The sequence below is a fragment of the Colias philodice genome, chromosome 2 (genome assembly GCF_061535455.1).
Source record: "Colias philodice isolate Cphi_HAF_F1 chromosome 2, ilColPhil1 Martin Lab GWU primary, whole genome shotgun sequence".
Classification (NCBI taxonomy): Eukaryota; Metazoa; Arthropoda; class Insecta; order Lepidoptera; family Pieridae; genus Colias; species Colias philodice.
The window spans coordinates 10,988,109-11,010,272 of NC_143087.1; the positions used below are offsets into that span (position 1 = coordinate 10,988,109).

General features: G+C 34.5%; 1 protein-coding gene, 1 long non-coding RNA gene and 3 other non-coding genes across 5 annotated transcripts in view; 2 read left to right on the plus strand and 3 right to left on the minus strand.

The window, feature by feature from the left end:
- Positions 1-22,164, minus strand: part of LOC149490773 (uncharacterized) — an 819,148-nt gene that overhangs the window by 57,101 nt on the left and 739,883 nt on the right. The gene's annotated exons all lie outside the window — the stretch shown is intronic.
- On the plus strand, positions 1,177-1,899 carry LOC149490778 (uncharacterized). The gene has a single exon (XM_089711233.1). It carries the CDS (start codon positions 1,208-1,210, stop codon positions 1,577-1,579), a length of 372 nt encoding a protein of 123 aa, XP_089567359.1. The 5' UTR covers positions 1,177-1,207; the 3' UTR covers positions 1,580-1,899.
- TRNAQ-UUG (transfer RNA glutamine (anticodon UUG)) lies at positions 12,599-12,670 on the minus strand. Its single transcript has one exon. It is a non-coding gene; the product is annotated as a tRNA-Gln (tRNA).
- TRNAQ-CUG (transfer RNA glutamine (anticodon CUG)) lies at positions 15,217-15,288 on the minus strand. Its single transcript has one exon. It is a non-coding gene; the product is annotated as a tRNA-Gln (tRNA).
- On the plus strand, positions 19,540-19,611 carry TRNAQ-CUG (transfer RNA glutamine (anticodon CUG)). Its single transcript has one exon. It is a non-coding gene; the product is annotated as a tRNA-Gln (tRNA).

The window sequence follows — 22,164 nt, forward strand, 5'->3', positions numbered from 1 at the left end:
TACAGAATAATTATCTATTAAAATCAATTGACAGACTTTAAAAATCAATATATCGCCTTATTGAAGTGATAGATTAATTAAATAGTCATTCAACGCATTTTCTTTAATTTCTTATGAAAAACATGAATATTCTGTAGAGATATCAACATTTTGGAGTTTTTCCTGTCGAAATTATTTTGAAATACCTACATATAACCTTTGCTTTATAAAATATGATCTAAGTCCTGTTATTTCATTCGATTTTAGAATACACTGGGATTATGTCTTTGTACGCAAAAAATCCATTGGAATAAGGCCTGAATAAAAAAAAGCACTTTATCCAAAAAAAAAAAAAAGTTACTTAATCGGTAAGCTTACGTGGCTATTTTCAACCTGAATTGTAAATTTCAATACCATTGTGCCTAAGCACAGATTGTAACTTTATAGCATCTAATGATTGGTTGGGCATTTTTTAATCTTTCGATGTTTCACAGTTTCTTACTAAACGGAAGCTGAACTCATACTTGTTACCTTGAGACACTAGGACGAACTAACTAAAATATATTTGGAATTTTTTCAGCTGATTATATTTTAATTAAAAATTCCAATTTATCTTTAGACATTATAAGTTAGCAACGGTGATGCCCCGCGATAAAAAAATCGACAGCAAATGACGTAGCATTATTTATTTATTATTATAAATATACTAATTTAAATTACTACCTACCTGTTTCTATACCTATACAAAAGGCCAAAGACCCGATTTGATATCGACCTCTACTCGATATTATGTGATATTATACTTCAAGGTGCACAGTTAAAATCAATGTGCGGTATCTTCGATAAACATAATCTTAATAACTCAATAAAACATATCCATTCATCAAAGTCACATTGATTTTATGATTGTTGAACCCGAATACATAATTATATGTGACGTCACAATTCATTTGAATATACGACAATTTCGTAATTCAATACGGTGCAAAGTGTATACCCAATATAATTGACAAAACAAATATTCTGCAAGGCTAATATTACGTTATGCGTAATCGATTCCACGTGCTGACGATGCTCTAGCTCCGAGATTCGGTCAATGAATGACACATACCAGGGAGTTCCCTTATCGCACGGCTTGCGCCAGCGCGGGCATAAATACCACGCGCGTTCCATATTCAAATCATTCGATAGCCAAATCTTGTATCGGCAACACTTGCAATAAGCAACCATGAAGAAGTATTCAGTTCTCGGTAACAAGAAGAAAGTGACGATGGAGACGAATGTGTCCCGCCTCAAAGTGGTCGGGAATAATTGTATTATTCGCGTACAATGTAACCAAGGCGATGTGGAAGTTATTGGTAATGAGTGCAGAGTGGAGATTAAAGAAAACTATGGGACCGTTAACTTGGTGGGCAGCGGTGGTGTGATAACAATACAGAGGCGTTCAACAGGAGACAACGTGACGATAGTCGGGCCGAACTGTCAACTATTGGTCGATGGCAAGGAGAAGAGGCTTTCGAGCTATGAGCCCCAACTATCGCCCTTCAGCAAAGACCTGGATGACGTCATCGAGTCAATCTTCACCTTCGTTATGCGTTGAACATGTTATTACACAGTTAGGTTTTTAAAGTGTCATTTCTCCAGGAGAAATTGTTTTGTGGTTTTGTGTTCGCGTTAAGTGGATATGACCAGTGGACTGCGAGGTTGATGAACCCAACTTCAAGTTTTGTGTTTGAGACGTTTGTGTTTTTTTTCACCAAGTCGTAAATAATCTTTGAAGATTAGCTTTTGTTTTTGTATTGAGCAGATAAATTGATGCAATGTTCTTCCCCTGTTTTGTATTAAGATGAGCGTTCAGCATCCGGTATTTATCTTTATAAGGAAAATTTTAATGCAGAAATACAGTGGCTTGAATTTTAAGTTTTATATTTTATTTCATAGTCCAAATCTTTACCTGAAACCAATGAAAATAAAGAATTGAATTTACATTTACTTCAGTCTCTACATTTGAAAATCTACTGAGTTCAATATAAGTTCAATATTTAAAAATACATAACTATCATTCTTCTTATTCATTCAGTCACACATTCAACCAGATTAAAAACTGGAAGCTGGCATACCACACTCTCAAGTTGGAAAATTGGTTAAAAATTATTGATTTTCGTTTTCTGTTTGCTCTACAATTTTCACACATTATAAAATATAATAAATGTGCATGTTTCTTGTACATGTACTTTGTAAGTTTTTATTTTAAAACATAGTTTTAACAAAAATCATTCAGTCTAAAATATTATATTAGACGTTCTTTAGGTACATACATACAACACTTCCAATTATTTATAGTGAATGACCAAATAATAAATAGTAAAATGTATTTGCCTTCCTTATAAGAAAGTACATAGGTAATATTTTTTCTATTGGTAAATAAACCATATTTAAAATAATTGAAGTATTGAACATGTACTATTGAAATTAAGATACTTACTATTTATACTATGGTACTTACTCTCTTGCCAATAGGATTTGTAAGCAGGCAGTGCAGGCACCAATTGTATCGGATTTTGTGTAACAGAAACAAAACTGCTCATAATATTATTATGACATATAACTATTAAAGCTATAGCTGCCTATATAGAGCAATAAAATCATTTTTCCCTAGTACCTAATTAAGTAGCAAAATCTATTGCAAATTTTGATTCGGACAAATCTCTATTGTCTTAAATGTTGCCTATTAAAATGGCTCTACTATAATTTCATTATTACCTTTTCGTCAAAATATGTCAAAAAGTGCTAAATAGGATGACCGTGGTTTTATCAGAGAGCCAAACTGACTCCTAGCCTCGTTAGTAATCGTATCGTATGGACACCCCAGCCATTACACTCTATCCACTAAATATTTAATATTACGTACACTCTAAGTGCACATTCGTCAACGGTTACGGTAACAACGGTCAATTACAGTTTAGTGGATGAAGACATCACGTGACCGATGGCAATTCAAACCCTATAGTTAACACATTTAGTAATTATACTTGTTCGTTATTAGAGTAGGATGTGTATAAATACCTTATTTTTTGGGATAAGTCCCAATTCAGTTTACAAGGAAATTTGATTACCTAGTAATATGTAGGTACGAGTAACAAGGCATTGCCTGAAACCGAAAACGAATCCAATAAAGCGGAAAATATAGTGATTTATAAATAATTATTGTTAATGTTTTATTAGCTCATGTTATCAATTTGTTGATTATGTGGAAATTATTGAGGGGATTTTGTGTTTTATTGTGAAGTGACCTTTAGTGAGGTCTATTACTTTGAATTAGATATTTATTTCGCATGTCGCTGTAATTTTATTAGCTTGTTCTGTAATTAATAAAAGCCAATAAGTAGGTAGAGATCATTCAGTATATATGTAATACTGATTGATCCTTCCTTAATGCACTTTTATAAAAGTAGGAATTGGCATAATATTGTGTGATGAACAAAGGTATTTTTATAGAATCAATAACAAAGGTATTTGGTCTGCATGGAGCTACTAAAAACAGATTTTTACAAATTGTCTTATTTCAATATTTTAGACTTGTCTTACTTTTAAAATACCATGTGATTTATCATAAAATGCTTTGTTTCCGAAATTTAACAAAAAGTTTACATAGTAACTAAGCCAAGAGAGATTGTTGTGATCGTTAGTGCAAATACAACTATCACAACATCCTGTTAATAAGCTATTTCATAGTAGCACTCTCTTATCACGGTTACTCATAGAAGCAAACATGCCATTCTCAAGCCTGCCCTTAAAAGGAAACACGAATTTTGTAAAACACAGATAAGACAAGAAGTCTATTGTGACGCGTGTCTATTTTATCTTGTGCGTCGATTTGTTTGACATCTTTAACGCTATTTTGGTCCCTTGTTATGATACAAATTCTATGAATTCGTTTGATTTGGAGCGCGTCCAAAAAAAATGCGTTCTACGTAATGCTACATTAAGGATTAACATGGAACTACAGATAATATAATATGTACCTACTTTACACACACATACAAAAATACAATGCAAAAAAATGCTGATATATTTTAAACTATAAATAGATATTTCAAAAGCTAGATGCTTCGCGGGCCAATATGGGAATTTTTTGTAGCTCGTTATCCAACCCTTGCTCGGAGGAGGCAGGGCTGGTGTATGGCATGGTGGGAGATTTTCTTTCAACGTATAGCGCTGGCTCCTAGGCGTTCTCATTGTTATTTAGATATATATATTATGTTTAGTAATTTGTGTTTAGTTTGTAAGTTGATTGTTACAATGGGGCTGCCATGAACATTCGTTCAAAAGCCTTGAATAAATGATTGAAAAAAAAAAAAATAGATACCTACTATAATTGATGGATCTAACATAGTAATTATAGTTTAAATATCCGGAAAGAACCGCATGAATTAATAATTTGAAGTAGGTATTGTTGAGATAAAATTGTTCGATATGATAAAAGAACATCAAGAGCGATGGATTTACTAGTAATAGTTATTGAACACAAATGACGTAATCGGGTATTTAACCTTTTTACATAGACCAGTGAATAGTGATAACCACAAATACTTTGATATCTGTGGAAGACAGGTTCTTCCACGGAGTTTTTGTTTTTATAAAGCTAGGTACATACTTTTAAAAGACTGATAAACTTATTTTGTTAAACAATTCTGATAAGCAATTTCTTTCCTATTAATACCTAACTAGGATACGATACCGAAATAAAATGTATCATAATACTGGGCTGCATGGGCTGGGCTCTAAGGCTGGGCTTGATTTTAAATGTTAAATAAATTATTGCAATAATAGGTATCTTTACATTTCCATACGAACGATACTTAACTACGAATAAATTTTTATTTATAAAATTTTATCCTTAAATTATCACTTTTATGGTAACCGTATGGACAAAAATTTTCAAAACTTATAGTCTGTGCTTATAGTCCAGGATCCTTCGCCCATTTTTGTAAGTAGTTACCTACGTGATTACTATCAAGCTAATTTTCCGTGAGTAGCTTTATTTTGATTTTTCTGTACGAAACTCTCGATTGTGGTAGGTTACAGAGGTAACAAGGATAAAATGTGTTGATTTGATGGTTCTCCTTCTACCTTTTATTGCGAAATATGTACCACGGGTGAAGCCGGGGCGGACCACTAGTTTCTTATAACGTAACTACTAACTAGGTAGGTATAAAACCTACTAACTTTCCAAAATCTATTAGAAAGATCACCATAAAAAGTGTTTATAGGTACATGAAGTACCAACTCTATTAAATATTATGTACAAGGAAGCAGTGTCTTACAACCAGTAAACTGAATGACCAAATGATTAGGTACATAATATTATTATTCTAAAACTCTAGGTCATTAACATAAGTGGGTGTGTTTCAATTCACATGACGTCAAAATTTTACATTCTGACACGTTTCATCTCGATGTTTTCCTCTATAATAGTAGAGCCATTTTAATAGGCAACATTTGACAGTTCAACAAAATTCAACAACGTAACCTAGTAACGACGACATAGAATAAAATGATATTTCGTTTTGTTAGAACTGCACATTTGCTTAACTTTTTTCAATTACGATTACATATTTATAATAATAATGACCGATACAAGTAATTTTAGGATTTGATTTTACTGATAAACCATTCTAAACATAATAAACAATTTCTGATTTAAAGAACTGACGTTGCTACAATTTTGTGTCAATAAACCTTTTTTCTTTTTAAATACCAGAGACGTTACCCTAAAAATCGAAATCTGACATCTAGAATCGAATGCATAGATTACTTGGGAATAAAAATCATAATAAATTATTGACATGTGTTTCAAGTTCGATTGACAAATGTTTCAAGTCCGTATCGATTAATTTACTTTAATCGATGTTTTTAAGCAGGTTACCACCCTATGAAGATAACATTGATAGACGTCAAATGTTGCCTATTAAATTGGCTCGACAATAATAGATGAATTCTTGAATTTGAATATATTTTAGTGGTTGTTATTCTATACTAATATCGCTACTAATATTATAAAATTATAAAGCTGAAGTGACAAACAAACTTTTGTTTGCTTGAACGTACTAATCTCAGGAACTACGGGTCCGATATGAAAAATTATTTCACTGTTAGATAGTCCATTTATCCAGGAAGGCTGTAGGCTATAATATATCATCACGCTAAGACCAATAGGAGCGGAGCAATGCAAGTAAAACCGCGGGACACAGCTAGTACATATTTCAATTTTCAAATTTCAATATAGACTTGATGCACGTTTGTCTCATTTTGTTTTATTATGTTTTCTAATTGCAGGAAGTGCTAGATGAATGCCATTATTTGCAACAACATTCTAATTTATAAAAAAAACGTGCGCGGTTTGCTACCTGAAAGCTAAGGTCATTAGCTCATATGACCGGAACTACTGGGGAAGTACCTCCGATACCTATACTATATATTACGGTTTTTCTAAGGTTAAAGTTAAGGTGATAATTCTCAAGTAAAACCAGGTCAATGACGGGGCATACCCTGGTAGAATAACATCGTTTTGGGTCAAGTATTCTTAAGTGAGTAGATTGTATTGAGATTTCGTAGAACCGGTTATTCTAAAATTTCGTGTACGAGTTTGATGGATCCTCGATGAAACAATAACCTATGCTCCTCTTCTTAGAATTAATGGCTGCGGCAGATTTAAAACCAAATTATGTAGTGTTATACCTACCACTGTTACGGTTATTCTTATTCCTCTAAGGTTTTTAGATAGCATACTAGATTTCCGCCCGCGGCTTCGCCCGCGTTTTCAAAGGAAAACCCGCATAGTTCCCGTTCCCGTAATATTTCCGGGATAAAACCTGTGTTATTCTGATGTATAAGCTATATTGTGGTAAAGTTTCATTCAAATCCATTCAGTAGTTTTTACGTGAAAGAGTAACAAACATCCATACATCCATACTTACAAACTTTCGCCTTTATAATACCTAGTAGTAGGATTTTGTAGTTATAGGTAACTAGGTATTATGTGTTCCGTTTGACGTCCGTAGTCCATTATGGGAGAGAGTACATCGCCTTTTTCCCCGTGAAGTCGCTAGATGGTGCTAGTTTTAAGCCCGTCACGTGGTACCGCCGCCAGCGCTGCGAGTGGTGGGGGACAAAACTCACCACAGTCCCAGCAAGCCACCAGAAATATTCTCATTGTTGCGTCGTTTTTCAAACCGTACGCAAGTCGTTAGATTATATGTAATTTTAAAATACTGTATTTTAAATTACATATATACATAATTTAAATTTAAATAATAATTTTATACGAACTTTCGAGATTGAAGTAGAAAGTTCAGTTTTTTCTTTTTAAATAGTTTTTATTTAAGTCCGTTACGTTTCATAGTGAAATGAATATTCAAGTGTTACCTGCGTTATCGTTATTTCAAACGAATAACGAAAATCGGATTTATTTGAAGTATAAATCTGCAACCACGAGCGTGGCATCGCGACCATAAGTCTATAGCGCAGGCCAAGGGCCTACTGAATCGTGTCGAGCGTCTTAACAGCGCGTTTTCTACGTGTTTCGAGCTGAGTTCTTCTTGTTCGGGGTCCAGCGACGACGAGGAGCCGCCGCAGCGTGTATGGCGCCGCCAGCGCGCGTTCAGCCGCTCGTGTGCAGGTTTGAGATTTTGTCTCAACACGGTGAGTCATGTTATTAATACATTATACGTGATTTACGATGATTTCAATAAAAATCTTTCAACGTTCATGGTTATTACTGGATGTTACGCGTTAGATAACCTATTTTCACAAATATCGGTTTTAAGATAGTATATTAATTGCCGAAAGCAGATTCGAAACGTGTTTCGATCTTTTGATTTTATTCCTCCTTGAATCGTATTCGCTACGCGGACATTCTAAATGTATGTGAATTGTGCCTTCCTTTTCCGAATTGAGGGTAAATATCAAAAACGAATTCTTAATCTCGTTGGATTAGAAAATTCATCCGATACGAGTCGAATCAAGTAGAATGTAGTTGCCTATATCTTGTAAGCACAATAGAAATAGGTAAATTATTACGAATTCTTACAAATTTATTAATAATTTTTGCCTGACGCATTAAATTAGTCCGCGACTCTGTGCCTAATTACTGCTAAATTTAAATGCGACTTCTATTCTCTATACAAATAAACTTAAGAATTAATAGAGATGCTTTGAAGGGGATTATTGATAAGTTTAAAGTCATATAAAATTCCTCCCGCTGTGGAAAGAATTTTTAACTTACTAACATGATTAGTAGCATATGCAGATAGGCAGATTTGATAAGTTGGTTTAAAACTCGTCACAATCAGTTTTTACCAGTACATTCAATAACCATTAAGATCGACTTTTTAAGTCGTTTCAAATCATTTCATGAATACAAAAGGAAACACCAAAAGAATAAAAAAGGGGGGGGGGGAGATTTTCAACAAATAAAAGCTCAAATTAATCTCGTCACCCTCAATTACCATGTAATTCGAAAACCAGCCATAGTTTTCACATAAGAAGTAATAATACTTATTTATTCTTTAACTCTCACATCATACTTTATGTCTTTGAAGATTCAAGTCACTATTGAAAATCAGGGGTTCGTCAAACGAACACCATGACTATTATTAATCACCCCTTTTCATAATTAAGAAAAGCAAGTTCTGCAAATACAGAGTAATTTTCAATTTCACACCCACTGTTAACTGTAACATGACATACTCAACAAAAAATTTTGTATTTGCGAGGCTATCGACTACCCGTACGTATCGACGCCTCCTATATCCTTGTATAACTATTGTATACCATATCGATATTATAATTACTATAAATACATCATAAACGAAGGTCAATTACTTAAGATAACGTATCAGCCCTTCGGGCTAGCGTCAGCTCAAAGAATGTTTGCAACAGTCACAAACTGGACTGCTGAAGAACCAAGGGACTGTGGCCTTTACTTGGTGATTTACATGGGCAATGATTTGCGTTCACCAGAACAGCATGTACACCAACCACATTGAAACGAAATGAAATGAAATGAAATGATTTATTTTGCAAGAAATGTGAAAAATTTACATATGTTATATTGTTTCATTATTCCGCACAATTCGTCAATTGATTGGCTTGCAGAGACTTTGGAATTGCAATTCAACTCAATTCAATTCGAAATAAAGTTCGTCTCTAACCTACTTTGGAATATCAATCCGATAGAATCTATTCTGACACCCGAGCGTTGCTAAGATTTTCTACGAATGGTTTGGAGCACGGAAGCAAATTTGAAATTGGCGATGGAAATTAAATTGAAAGTGTCAGTGCCTAAAAACAGGCTTAATAGCAGGCAGTTGGTCCCTCAAGCAGGCATACCACCTCTTAGGGTTTCTCAACTTTGCAACCTTCATCACCCTCCGGGGAAGGATGCAGTGCCGCATGCTATAGCGCCAAGGGAACGCCTCTCGGGGCTTATTACCTTTGCAACCTTCATCACCCTCCGGGGAAGGATGCACTGGCGCACGCTGCAGCGCTACAGAAACGCCTCACAGGCTTATCACTTTTGCAACCTCTATCACCCTCCGGGTAAGGATGCACTGGAACACGCTGCAGCGCTACAGGAACGCCCCACGGGCTTATTATTATTTTTGCAACCTCCATCACCCTCCGGGGATGGATGCAGTGGCGCAGCACGCTGCAGCGGTACAGGAACGCCTCTCAGGCCTTTTATTTTGAAACCTTCATCACCCTCCGGGGATGGAAGCACTTACGCACGCTGCAGCGCCACAGGAACGCCTATCAAGGTTTGACATCGTTGCAAGTTTTATTACCCTCCGGGGAAGGATGTACTGACACACGCCACAGCGCTACAGGAACGCCTCTTTGGGCTAATCAACTTTGAAACCTTTGTCTCCCTCCGGGGAAGAATGAACTGCCGCTCTTGTTAAAGATCTAGTTCAAAAACATATTTTAAAAGCAAGTAAGTGAAAAAAAAAAAACAAGTATAATATCTACCAGCCGTACCTAATTCACAGGATAGTCTTGGCAGTGAATGAAAGGATCTTGGACCCAGTACCATTGAAATGTTTGCAGTAATAGCTTTCCTAATCTTGACTGTCGAGGTAGTAAAAAAATTCATTCAAAGGCAGAACGAAATCTCTTTGACAAGAGTTATTAGTTTGAACGTTTGAACACTTCACAACCTTCTAGGGCTGTACAGCTAGGAAGCCGAATTCTCGCGCAATTGCACCGGCTCCTACTACAACGTGCTCGAACAGTCGACACAAACATTTCCATTCCTCTGAATTTGAGCATTTCCCCTCTGGGAATTCTACAAATAAATTTTAATCACAGCTCAAACAGCTTACGTTATTTCAAGTAAGACAGTCTTAAACAACCGGCTCTATTGCCTCGAGTTCATTATAATAGTACCCAAGTGGAAGAAACCCTCTTTGCACCCAGACCTCAAGAGGCGTGCTACTATCAGGATAAGTCCTCTTAATCGTTCACTGACAAACACGCACAGGTTCAGCTCCAACGCAAATACAGAACCTACAGCTGAAAGTATGACTCATTTTGAATAGGTCAACCTGTTGTACACCTTGATGGACAGCTTAAAAAAATAAACATACATAGACTGCTGGTGGCTACTGACCAGGCTATAAAAGGATGCTAAATACTTAGCTAAATTATGTATAACTGACGGTTTAGTACACTATTCTTATACATAAAATCAGTCGGTTTGTATTAAAATAAAATTATATTAAAATTTCATCTGATCATTTAAGCAAACATTACCTTAGGGTATTTCCTTAGCTAGAACAAATCTTTCAAAATTACAAATCCGGAAGGCAAGGAAGGTTATTCAAAAACTCTTATCGAGATATTTTTAAAATAAATCAGCATAATAAAAAAAAATGGTTGCCTGTAAAGTCGGTTTTACGGGCGAAGATTTTACGTGACAACGTCTTTTTCTCGGTAGAATATTTATGTGCTGCGCGCGCGGCAGACCGCGGGCCTCTCTCTCGTTCGGTGACTCATCGTAACGTTACCGAGCGTTACACTTTTTCATAAGTGACTCCCAGTCGCAACCTAATTTAAGACGTTGTCACGTCAAAAAATAATTATTTAACTTTGTGATTTATAAAATTAATAAAAATTGTTTGCATTTATTAACGCGCCGCTACTATACTGTTATTAGCTTTTGGACGTGTTCTCTATTTATTCCTGTTTACATTGCAATTCGAAACAATGGGTCGAGAGTGAAGACGCGTTTACCTCGCATTCTGCAAGTTAGCTAAATTATTGTCACATATTATGTAAATATGAATCCAGTTTCAAGCGCATGTTCCAATCCATAAGAGGTTCTCTGACTAATCTGTTTATTACTACACAGCATCCGGTGAGACCAGCTACAGCGGCTATCATAGGTGGCAGGGTAAAGTGAGCTCTTTTAGAGTCAAGTTTGAAATCTGGGTAATGTTACATAGTTATAGTAGCATCATCAATCTGTTTGGAGAAATATCTAGTTATATCTAGATATGTTTATAAACATTATTATTTACTTACAAATTTTTAAAGAATATAATAAATTCGATCACAAGGTGGGATTCGAACCCCCGTCTTTCCGCCACAGGGTGGAATTATTATTATATTATTGTCGTAGTGTATCTAATACTAATCAAAATAGAAGTCATTAGTAATCACAATCGAGATTTTTCAGCCTACTCAGGTTTATGTGCATATTATACTGATTAAAATGTTGACAAGATATACTTGTAGTATATTTATGGATGTATTTTATGCATGGTATTGAGACAAATTTTCAATAATTATCAAAGTCATGATTTTATACATTATATACTTTGTTTATAGGATGTATATAAGTTTTTTGGGGCATTACTCTATCACATTGTTGCATCTTATTTATCAAGCCACCAGGAGATATCAAACAACTCTCTCATAATGGACTACGGACGTCAAACGGAACACATAATATATAAATTTTACCTTAAAATAAAATTTGTATTATGTTTCCTAAGACGTCCGTAGTCCAGATAAGGTCTTCCTGGTGTTATTTTTGCACCATTCATTCCGTATCATTTATGAGACGAACAATGAGAATATTTCTGGTGGCTTGCTGGGACTGTGGTGAGTTTTGTCCCCCACCACTCGCAGCGCTGGCGGCGGTACCACGTGACGGGCTTAAAACTAGCACCATCTAGCGACTTCACGGGGAAAAAGGCGATGTACTCTCTCCCATAATGGACTACGGACGTCTTAGGAAACATAATACAAATTTTATTTTAAGGTAAAATTTATATATAATATTTATATTTTTTACAAGTTAAACGAGCTCTAACGTTCTACAAATCAGACCGGCTCTGGATTTCTCAAAGATATTATTAAATATTTTATTTGATTAAAACAATTAATGAATTTTTTGTATGTTTTACTTTTGTTTCATTTAGAAAAACCATAAAATTTTTGTTAAAAAATATTGAAAAAAATATTTTCAGTAATAAGGCAAAGATAATTAATTTTGTGTCATAATTGTACATTAATAATTAAATTAATCAAATAAAAAAAGAAAACAAAACATAGGTTCCACCGAGATTTGAACTCGGATCGCTGGATTCAAAGTCCAGAGTGCTAACCATTACACCATGGAACCTTGAAATAAGGTTTCCAAAATTAAGATCTATTGGTGTTTACATTTTTCTATATGTATGCCAATTTAATCAACGTGGTCTAGAAAAAACTAATAAAGTATCTAACCTTTTTTATAAAATAGGTTAACTTAATTAAAGAAATTGTAAGGTAAGCGTGTTAATTCCTTAGATTACAGATTATTTCAACCTCACCTATAATAGTCTATATATTTTTCAATGACAGATTATTTATTTCCCACTGAATAACAACTGTTCTAGAGTAGTATTAAACCTCAGAATACAGAACAAACAGTTTGTTCTGTATTCTGAGTATTAAACTTATGATACTTAATTCAGAGTAATCAAACGTACATTTATAGCATGTTATTATTTTACCGGCAAAAGCTGATATACATATATTATTTTCATTACCCCGCCCAAAAACTAACCCTAAATGTGTCAAGCCTTAACCCACTAAGGCTCTGGCCTCTTGGGCCCCGTAAAGTTTAATGAAAACGCATCAAATTTCATAATTGACGCGACCGTGGTACCGGCCCGGTCTTGAGGGACACACAATTTATTAATCAGAAATAATAATTCACTAGTAATGTACTTTGGGTCGTGATGTACAGGTGATAACGATCAGCGCGGAAGGGTTAGGCTGGGTGACATGGCTGCGGGTTAATGGGTTGTTTTTTAAACTACAGTTAACAGTACATATAATATGGGGAATAATAAAACGAGCGACTGAAAATAAAGTGAGCGACTGATTATGAGATACTGATTTAATAACTTGAGCGGTATGAATTTGAGTAATCGACAAATAAACTAAACAAGCAACGAATAATAGTTGATAATAAAATACAGATTGAGCGTACTAAAGGAGGATTGTGATTAATCCATTTGATATATTAGAATTCTAACTGTGTGATTACATTACTATATGAGCGACTAAATTACTAGTTGAGCGAATAGATTACTAAGTGAGCGACTAAATTTACGCTCATCTAGAGCGACTAAAAACACTAAAATAAATTGTTCAAATAGTTATTTGATAAAACTTTCAAAAACAAATTGAACTGATAGTAACTACTCTGTCCATTATAGTATTTTTCAAAGTGATTTTTCTATTCGAAATACCTCGATTAAGATAAAATGCCACTCAGTATAAATAAATCATATGCCAAATAATGATTATAATACAAGACGTAATTTTGTCATTCAAACAATTAATATTAGGTCGCTCAAATATTATGAAGCTGCTCATTTTGTATTTTATGTAACGCAAATGAATGTTTGTTAGTTGCTGATCTATTAATTTTTCATCGCTCGCAGTCAGTCGCTCACTTATTAATTCTGTTACCCCAATTTATTATTTTTGTTAACTAAAACTTTAATTTACAGTCACTCGTTTAAATACTACCCATATAATATTAATTGCATTACACTACGCTACAGGTACATAATTTTTTAGTTTACGTATTTTGAGGTAGGTAATAGGTATTTGGTGAAGCATTTGGGTGCCAAATAAAAGTTTTGACATTTTTGGAATTGAAGTGAGTAGGTAGTTTTTTTATTATAGGTATATTGGGCATTTAACTAGTACCTATTCTATGATAAATGATTGAATACAATAACAATTATTATACTCAACACAATTATTATTAGGTATGTCATGTTCTCATTTTTTTGTTATGAGGGAACAAATTAGTGATTCAAATAAAGAATGCATCGAATGCAATGAATACAAAGCATGCAATATTAAGCAATGAAAAAATAAATATATATGTACTAATATATGTTGGTAATGAGCATAATGCCATACCATCTCGGGACACATCATAAAATTATCTCAGAGTGCCACACCCTCGCACCCGAACACGTTTCACACGCGTCTTACCAGATGGCGCTGTAACCAATTCCGTTACAAAATTACTATGGTTAATTAAACACTGTTTTTAAACTATGTTTTAGACTTTAGTTTAGCTTGGCTCACATAGATTTTTCCAACCCGTAAACACGCCACGCGGTCCCCGGGCGATGCTAACGAAAGAGTTACTTTTTTAATTAAATTAATCAGTTGATGCCACAGGCGCGGCATTACGTTTCGGTGTTTCTGTTACAATATTAATGGATACTAACTACATATTTAGCTTTTTGTTCAGTGAAATCTAGGAAACTAGTTGTCGCGTTGTTGTTAATTAATTTTATGTAATGCTTTGATGGTATGTATTTGGGACAGTTGACGGTGTTCTGCAATAGGAATGCATATGGATTCCTACCTATAATCTTGATTTATTAGTCCATGCCTATAATTGAAAACGGCCTAGGTAGTTTCTGACAGCTTACAGGCTCTGACATACAATTTTGATTGATGACATTTAAAAATTTTATTTTGCACTTAGCTCATAAAATATTTTTAACGAATTGTTTTTACGAAAAATTTAAAAGAACTATGAAGTATAAAAATGGACAAAATCCAACTAAACGTGAACATAAGAACTAAAACGAATAAAATAAGAAATCAAAATTAATAATTATTAATGTGTAATAAAAATAACATAAGAACAGGTTCCACCGAGATTTGAACTCGGATCGCTGGATTCAGAGTCCAGAGTGCTAACCATTACACCATGGAACCGTGTTAAAGCATGTCGAAATTTTGGATCCATTGATTCAAGTTTATCTGGTCATGTACATAAATTTTGACAAAATTATTCAACAAATTAGCAAATTACTGCCGTATTTTAAAGCAAGTCAACTATTTTTTTAATGAATATCTGATATAAAAATATTCCATTAGGCGGGTATTAACTATTACGATTTACACTTATTATAAGGTCTTCTCTTCAGAGCTTCGAAAGGTTAAAGAAAGTTAGAAAAACTATTTATGGTACGGTGTTATTTCTTTCAAAATATTTTCTGTCGTTTTTCATTGCGAACACAATAGCAGCAAATTAAAAAAAATGAATTTGCAAAATATGATAAAAATGAATATTACCTGCGCTACAATATAAAAAGTGAATTGCACCAAAAACTAAAAAGTTACGGAGTCAACCACAGGAGTCAACATATCAAAATAGTTTTTTTCTAAATGGCAACTCCCCCGCGCATTGTAACTCGATAATATATTTATTGGCGGGAAACCGTTTGAAAATGGAACGGTCCTCAAGCGGTTATCCGACGTCGACATAACGCTCACGTCCGAATGTCTTCTACATTTTTATTTTGTCAATATTTAATGTGATGCTTTGAAATATTTTGGGGTGAACGTGTGGTTGTTGTCTCAAGACTGATATGGGGATAAAAAATCAAGCAGAAAGCAAGAGCGTTCACATAATTATAATAAAAAAATGCCTATGTGAGAAAGACACCGTATTAATTATAGTAAATACTTTTTAGATTTTTTTAAGCTATTGCATAGCTTCTATCGCGGGCCTTGAGCGCGGGGACCGAATCCAGAAATTCCGTAACGAAAAAACCTCACGCTCCCCACTCCGACGGGCACGGAGGTGTGGCTTGAAGGCATGCTATGCAATAGCTTTACCGCGGCAGTCCTCGAGTGCCACACGTCTTTTTTTCTTATTGTTTTATCGAAATATTTAGTCAAAAAGTGATATCGATTACTTGCCTTTTTATATGTGTTGCCTTGTTATGTATGAAATTCCTGCCATAACAGCGTATTTACATCAAAAGATTTTGAAAATCATGGTAAGGTTGATACGTTTCCCTACATTCCTTAAACCACATTTATGATTCACATCGTACTAGTTATATTTAATTATTTTTAAAGAAATGTTCAGACCCGTCTTCTTACCATATATCGTGTATGCCGTAACCCGAAGTCACATCTTCAGGCATACATTTGAGATGGGCCGCTTAGCGATTGGCATAAAATATTGTTTTTGCCAATATCTGAACAGGGAATTTCAGTATGGACAGGAGTCGGGTTGAATACGGTTTAAATGTCAATTTTATAGTGAGATGGATGTAAATATTACTTAATAACTTTAACGCCCTTTCTTAAACTCCGCCAAAATGCTTAACATGAAAGGTAGACAAGATCTATATTTGGCTTGTCTACTTTTTGATCTGTTCAAATCCAAGTGTCCTTCTTATCTGTACCAAAAATTAAGATGGAGGAAAGATCATGGTCGGAATCCAGTAAGGAGCGCAATTAATGCACTGTCCGTCCCTCGGCATCGATCGCGAGCTTTCCGTGGTAGCTTTAAGTACTGTGCGACGAAGTGCTGGAACAATATCCCACCGCCGATTAAACAAGTGTGCTCAAAGTACTCTTTCAAAAAATTGTACAAAGCCCATTTACTTGATACACAAAGTAAAAATAGATTTATATTTAAGTATTTCGCTCCACACCGCACAGACTTAGGGCTGCCACGAGAAATCTTTTCTTTTTATTACTATGATATTCTCACGTTTTATTTCTACACACTATCGTTATTTTATGTATTATCTTATTTATATTTTTATTTTATTCATATCACTTTTATGTATTTGTTTTTTCTTTAATCATATTTTCTATATTTTATTTCTATTATATACACAAATATTATTATTTCATACTATCTACATAAGTATTATATTAATTTATGTTTGGTACGCTGAACTTCCTCGAACGGGTCTTGGCAGAATACCAGCGTCATGGTTCAAAGAACTATGGCATTGTGCTGAGCCAAGACCTTTTCAGGGAATATTGCTTTTTATTTTTATTTTTTTATATGTCAACGTAATTTTAGTTTTTAAGTAAGTAAGTATTTTTAAATTGTTTAGTCTTAAGAATTAATAATTTCCTGAATAAATGATAAATAAATAAATAAATAATATATTTGAGTAATATCATGGACTTATGATCAGTTTGCCTGATACCACAGATTATTGATGCAATATTCAATTATCTTGTCCGATTCATTTCATTTATTTGGCACAAAAAAAAAAATACAGTAAAGAAAATAAACAGTTAAAATACAAATTTTACATTATAATTATGCCAAAAAGATCCCCACGTCAGCAAAAGTTAGGTACAAGTTTCTGTAACACGGGTTATTTGTGACGACATCGACGTTTAATTATATTTTTTAATGGTAATAAAAATTTATGAAAAAATATATTAACTTGCACGGACTTCTATTTAATTATAGCCGTTGCCTAATTTGTTTAAAGAAAAAACAAAAACAAATTAAGAAGACTTATAGATCATTCCAGACGCATGCAAATCATTTGTCCTTCACCCCTTGCAATAATTGTCAAACCAGGCAGCTGGTTTCTAATGTATTTTAGTGGAGAATAAATAGTCTTTTTAACTGACTGCCTTGAAATCTCCGAGTATCTAAGTAAAGCTTTAATGAAAACGCCTTCAAATGTCATATTTTCCGTGTTAATAATAGTTTTAGGCTAAGGCTTTTATCGCGCTTGCGGCTTGACAACAAAAACTCTAGCCATTTACATAGCATAGCAGCCCATAAGCAAATTCAATTGAACAGGTACCAATTACCGAGTGTATGATAAGATATAGATACATTGAAAAATGAATAGAATGCGAAGTGCGAACCTAATGCTGTCAGAAGTCCAAGGCCTAAAGAAACATTTTCTTTAGATTTTCAGTAAGCACTCCTTTCACCTTTGTAAATCAAAAGATATACTTCTTAAGTTTCCCATATCTCACCAGTTAACATGTTAAAACATACATAATTTATTCACAATGCCACAATACTTTTCACTCGGAAGTCTTATTAAATCGCTCTATCCAGAGTGACTGATTGTTGGAGCACAAGGTTCGTGGTGTGAATATTTTATCGTCAACTTGTACCATCTGTCTTCCGTCCAATATTGTCCTGGCGATGGATGGACGAATTGGTGGCTTCTGTTTTTTTTAAACTCTTTCTTTTTGGTCTATAGTATTTTGTGGAGGTATGTTATGGATCTCTGTAGAGCCTGTTGTTTCGTTTTGGAACAGAGATTAGAAACTTTTATATGGTTTTGCTATTGTATTGCTGTACAAATATAAAAAAAAAATATTGTCCTCAGTCAACAGGCCTTCAGGTCAGGTACTAAAATTACTTTAAAGGACCTTAGGTAAGTATAGAAGACGGTTGAGATAAGGAATTTTTTTTTCACTTTTATAAAAATGTAAGTGCATATTAAAATTTTAATGGACTAAAACCGTAATAAAAATTACAAATAAGATAACTATTTTCAATTTTGTTCCATTAGCTACTAATATTCCACTCGACTTAATTGACTTTAAATAGGTAGGTAGTAAGTTGGTACAAAAAATAGGTATAAAATTTAGTTCTCAGTTGTAGGTTTAATGCTAGGCGTCCACTAGGCGGATCGGGCCGGGCCGCATCGCAACGCAAAAATACGCCGGCCAATGTTTTGTATGAAACATCGTCCATTAGCGACGGATCGGGTCGGGGCGGGCCGCAACGCATTGGCGGATATCGCTTCGCAGGCGGATTTCCTGCGGCCCGGCCCGCCCCGACCCGTCTAGTGGACGCAGGCAGGCGGATGTAAGCGGCGAGCGTCTGTTAGATAAAATCCGCCTAGGCGGTCCGCCGCGCCCCGTACAGGTGGACGCAGGAGAAACAGCGCGTCCATTAGAGACGGCCCGTTGCGATGCGGCCCGGCCCGATCCGCCTCTAATGGACGCCTAGCATAATGGGGAAGTACCTTGAAATGTTAACATTATCTCTATTACTGATAAAAAATGATCTACAACTAAATATGATTGCAGCTAATAGTTTTTATTGTTTGTATTTACACGAGTTATTCATAGGGAACATAAAATATACTTTGTCTTGAAAATAAAATGTTAAAAATGGCTCAAAATGTCTAATAGTAAACGCAGACAAAATTGAGAGAAAGCTTCCACGGTTCCATGGTGTAATGGTTAGCACTCTGGACTCTGAATCCAGCGATCCGAGTTCAAATCTCGGTGGAACCTGTTCTTTTGTTTTTCTTTATATGCTTCTACTTCGAGAAGACATAAATAGACAATTATTAACTTCTGTCGTAAGTTGTGACAATTTGTTAATTCTTTGAATATAGGTTATATTTTTAGGCATAGATACTTATTCTTTGTTTTATAAAACCTAGCTGAAGGCTGAAGCTATAGGGTTTTACTGTCCTTATTAAATTATCTGTTGTCTCGGTAGACATTCTAAATAACATATTAACTTTAAGAGGCGTATAAAATGTTGCGATATTATGTAATTTTTTAAATACGTTGCACTGTTAAAGATCGTCTAAAATAAGTCTATTATTTGTATACGTAGTATATTATTTTTAGTCTGTGCTTTCACATTAGCGTTTAACATCTTCCGAAGATTCCAATTACACAAACAAGATGGCGCTGATTGGTCCTCATTCTTTCTCTTTGAATTATCTCTTCAAAGCAAACGCAAAAGATATTTCCCACACGCACAGTAAGTACAACTACATATATCTCCCGGGAAATTCCGCATCAATATCGAGTCACTCCGCGAGATGAAGCCTGGCATGGAAATCTTAATCCAATACGCTACGACATAATGATTTATACCGTGCGATATGCTGATCGGGTGCGATAAGATGACGCATGGAAGTAATTTGCTTATTTTTACTTTTCGATTGGGTAATAATGGTGATCAACTGATCATTGTTATTATAACGGCTTTATTTCTTGTACAAAACTAAGGACTTAGGCTATAATCGAAAACATTGATGATTGAATGTGGTGAGACAGATTGTAATCTAATGAGCGCAATCATACCTACTTATTTGTTGTAAATTAAAACTAATTTGTAGTGCCCACTCTACTGAAATAGGTTCTATAAGTAGGTATGTGTTGAATCTTTTTATTTTTAAAGCTTAATGCTAGTCAGAAGACAAATTCCCACTGATGTTATACCTACTAATAACTACTAATATTTATAACTTCATATTGTTTTTTTTTAATACTCTACCTACTATATTATGAGTGCAAACTTTTGGAGATGATGTAAAATGTTACTATGAAGAGGGTTTAATAGGTAGGTACAACAATTTTAGAAAATAGCACTTTCAAACATTGTATATTTACTACTAATCCAAAAACCATCAATCATCGAACGTGTTTTAACTTTCTTTTGATTTTCCATAAAGCTCCAGCAGAATTTTAGCGCTGAAACTCTTTCCGCAATACACTCAAAATGTACACACCTGAGCGCAATCATATTACAGCTTCCTCGTTCTAGACGGATTTTTTTGAGACTCCTATATTGATGTACAGTATGCTAATACTTCAGCCTGACAGAAATTGAAGTTTTTATCTTTTCCTGTAAGGTATGGGTATTAAACAACTACACACATGGTTTAACGATTAAATATGAATTTATAATAATAGTTAATTGACTACCCAATGAATAACTGAATTGTTTCATTCTTTGCGATTTAAGCGTACCTACGGATGAGATTTTTATACGACAACCAGCAAAGGGCGTTGCACTTGATGTTAAGTGATCATCGCCGCCCATAAGCAAATGCAACGTCGTGGAACATGACAATTGTTTTGTTGGCCTTTGAGAATCTATACTAATTTTATAAAGCTGAAGAGTTTGTTTGTTTGTTTGTTTGAACGCGCTAGTCTTAGGAACCGGTCCGATTTGAAAAATTCTTTCGGTGTTAGATAGCCCATTAATCGAGAAAGGCTATAGGCTATATATCATCACGCTAAAACCAACAAGAGCAGAGCCACGCGGGTGAAACCGCGGAGCGCAGCTAGCTATACGGGACGGAAAAATAAGTGATATTTGATTTTTTCTAATTGTATTTGCAACGTATGTAAATTTTATTCAAGGTTTACTTCATTTAAATCATTAATAAATACCATCACTGTCGCTAAACAGATCTTAAACGGTGGTACAGTGTAACCGCACATTAATCGAGCGACAGCCGCTAACCGAAAGCGCTGTTTAATCCCCGTTCTATATTTGAAATATAGTCGGAACTAGTCTAAATTAACGGGACGTTATTAATGGGACGCTCCCGGTCCGATTAAACCCAATCTCTGGTAATCCGTGGGTGAGAGTCGGTTTATTAATTTGAGAAATTGTTCTATTTGTTAGGGTCTAATATTAATAATTGAGTCGGAATTGGAGGTGGTTAATCCAGCCTTTGTATGATGACAATAATGGTTTAATGAGGTGAGTACTATCTCTTGTTCAGTAGAGTACGTAATAGAGCCTTTTTCACATAAATGTATCGTACTAAAAATAAATATTTTTAATATAAAATATATACTAACAGCAATCTCATAAATAGGAAGTCGGAAAAGCAGTAGGAAAATATGTAGCTTCACTGCTTATCCAGATGGGATTTAACGTGGATTTTTTCACTCAGTTTTTAGTAAGTATGTATAGTTTTATCTAATAGCACCTTCTTCACGATCTATTAAATCGAATCCATCAAATAAAATCTCTTCGTGCACTCAAAGAACTTATCTTTCCAAATGTAACTACAGTCTACATCTAACCCCAAC

What these genes read in the sequence shown, in the direction of transcription:
- LOC149490778 (XM_089711233.1), top strand. Translation starts at nt 1,208, where the DNA reads ATGAAGAAGTATTCAGTTCTCGGTAACAAGAAGAAAGTGACGATGGAG.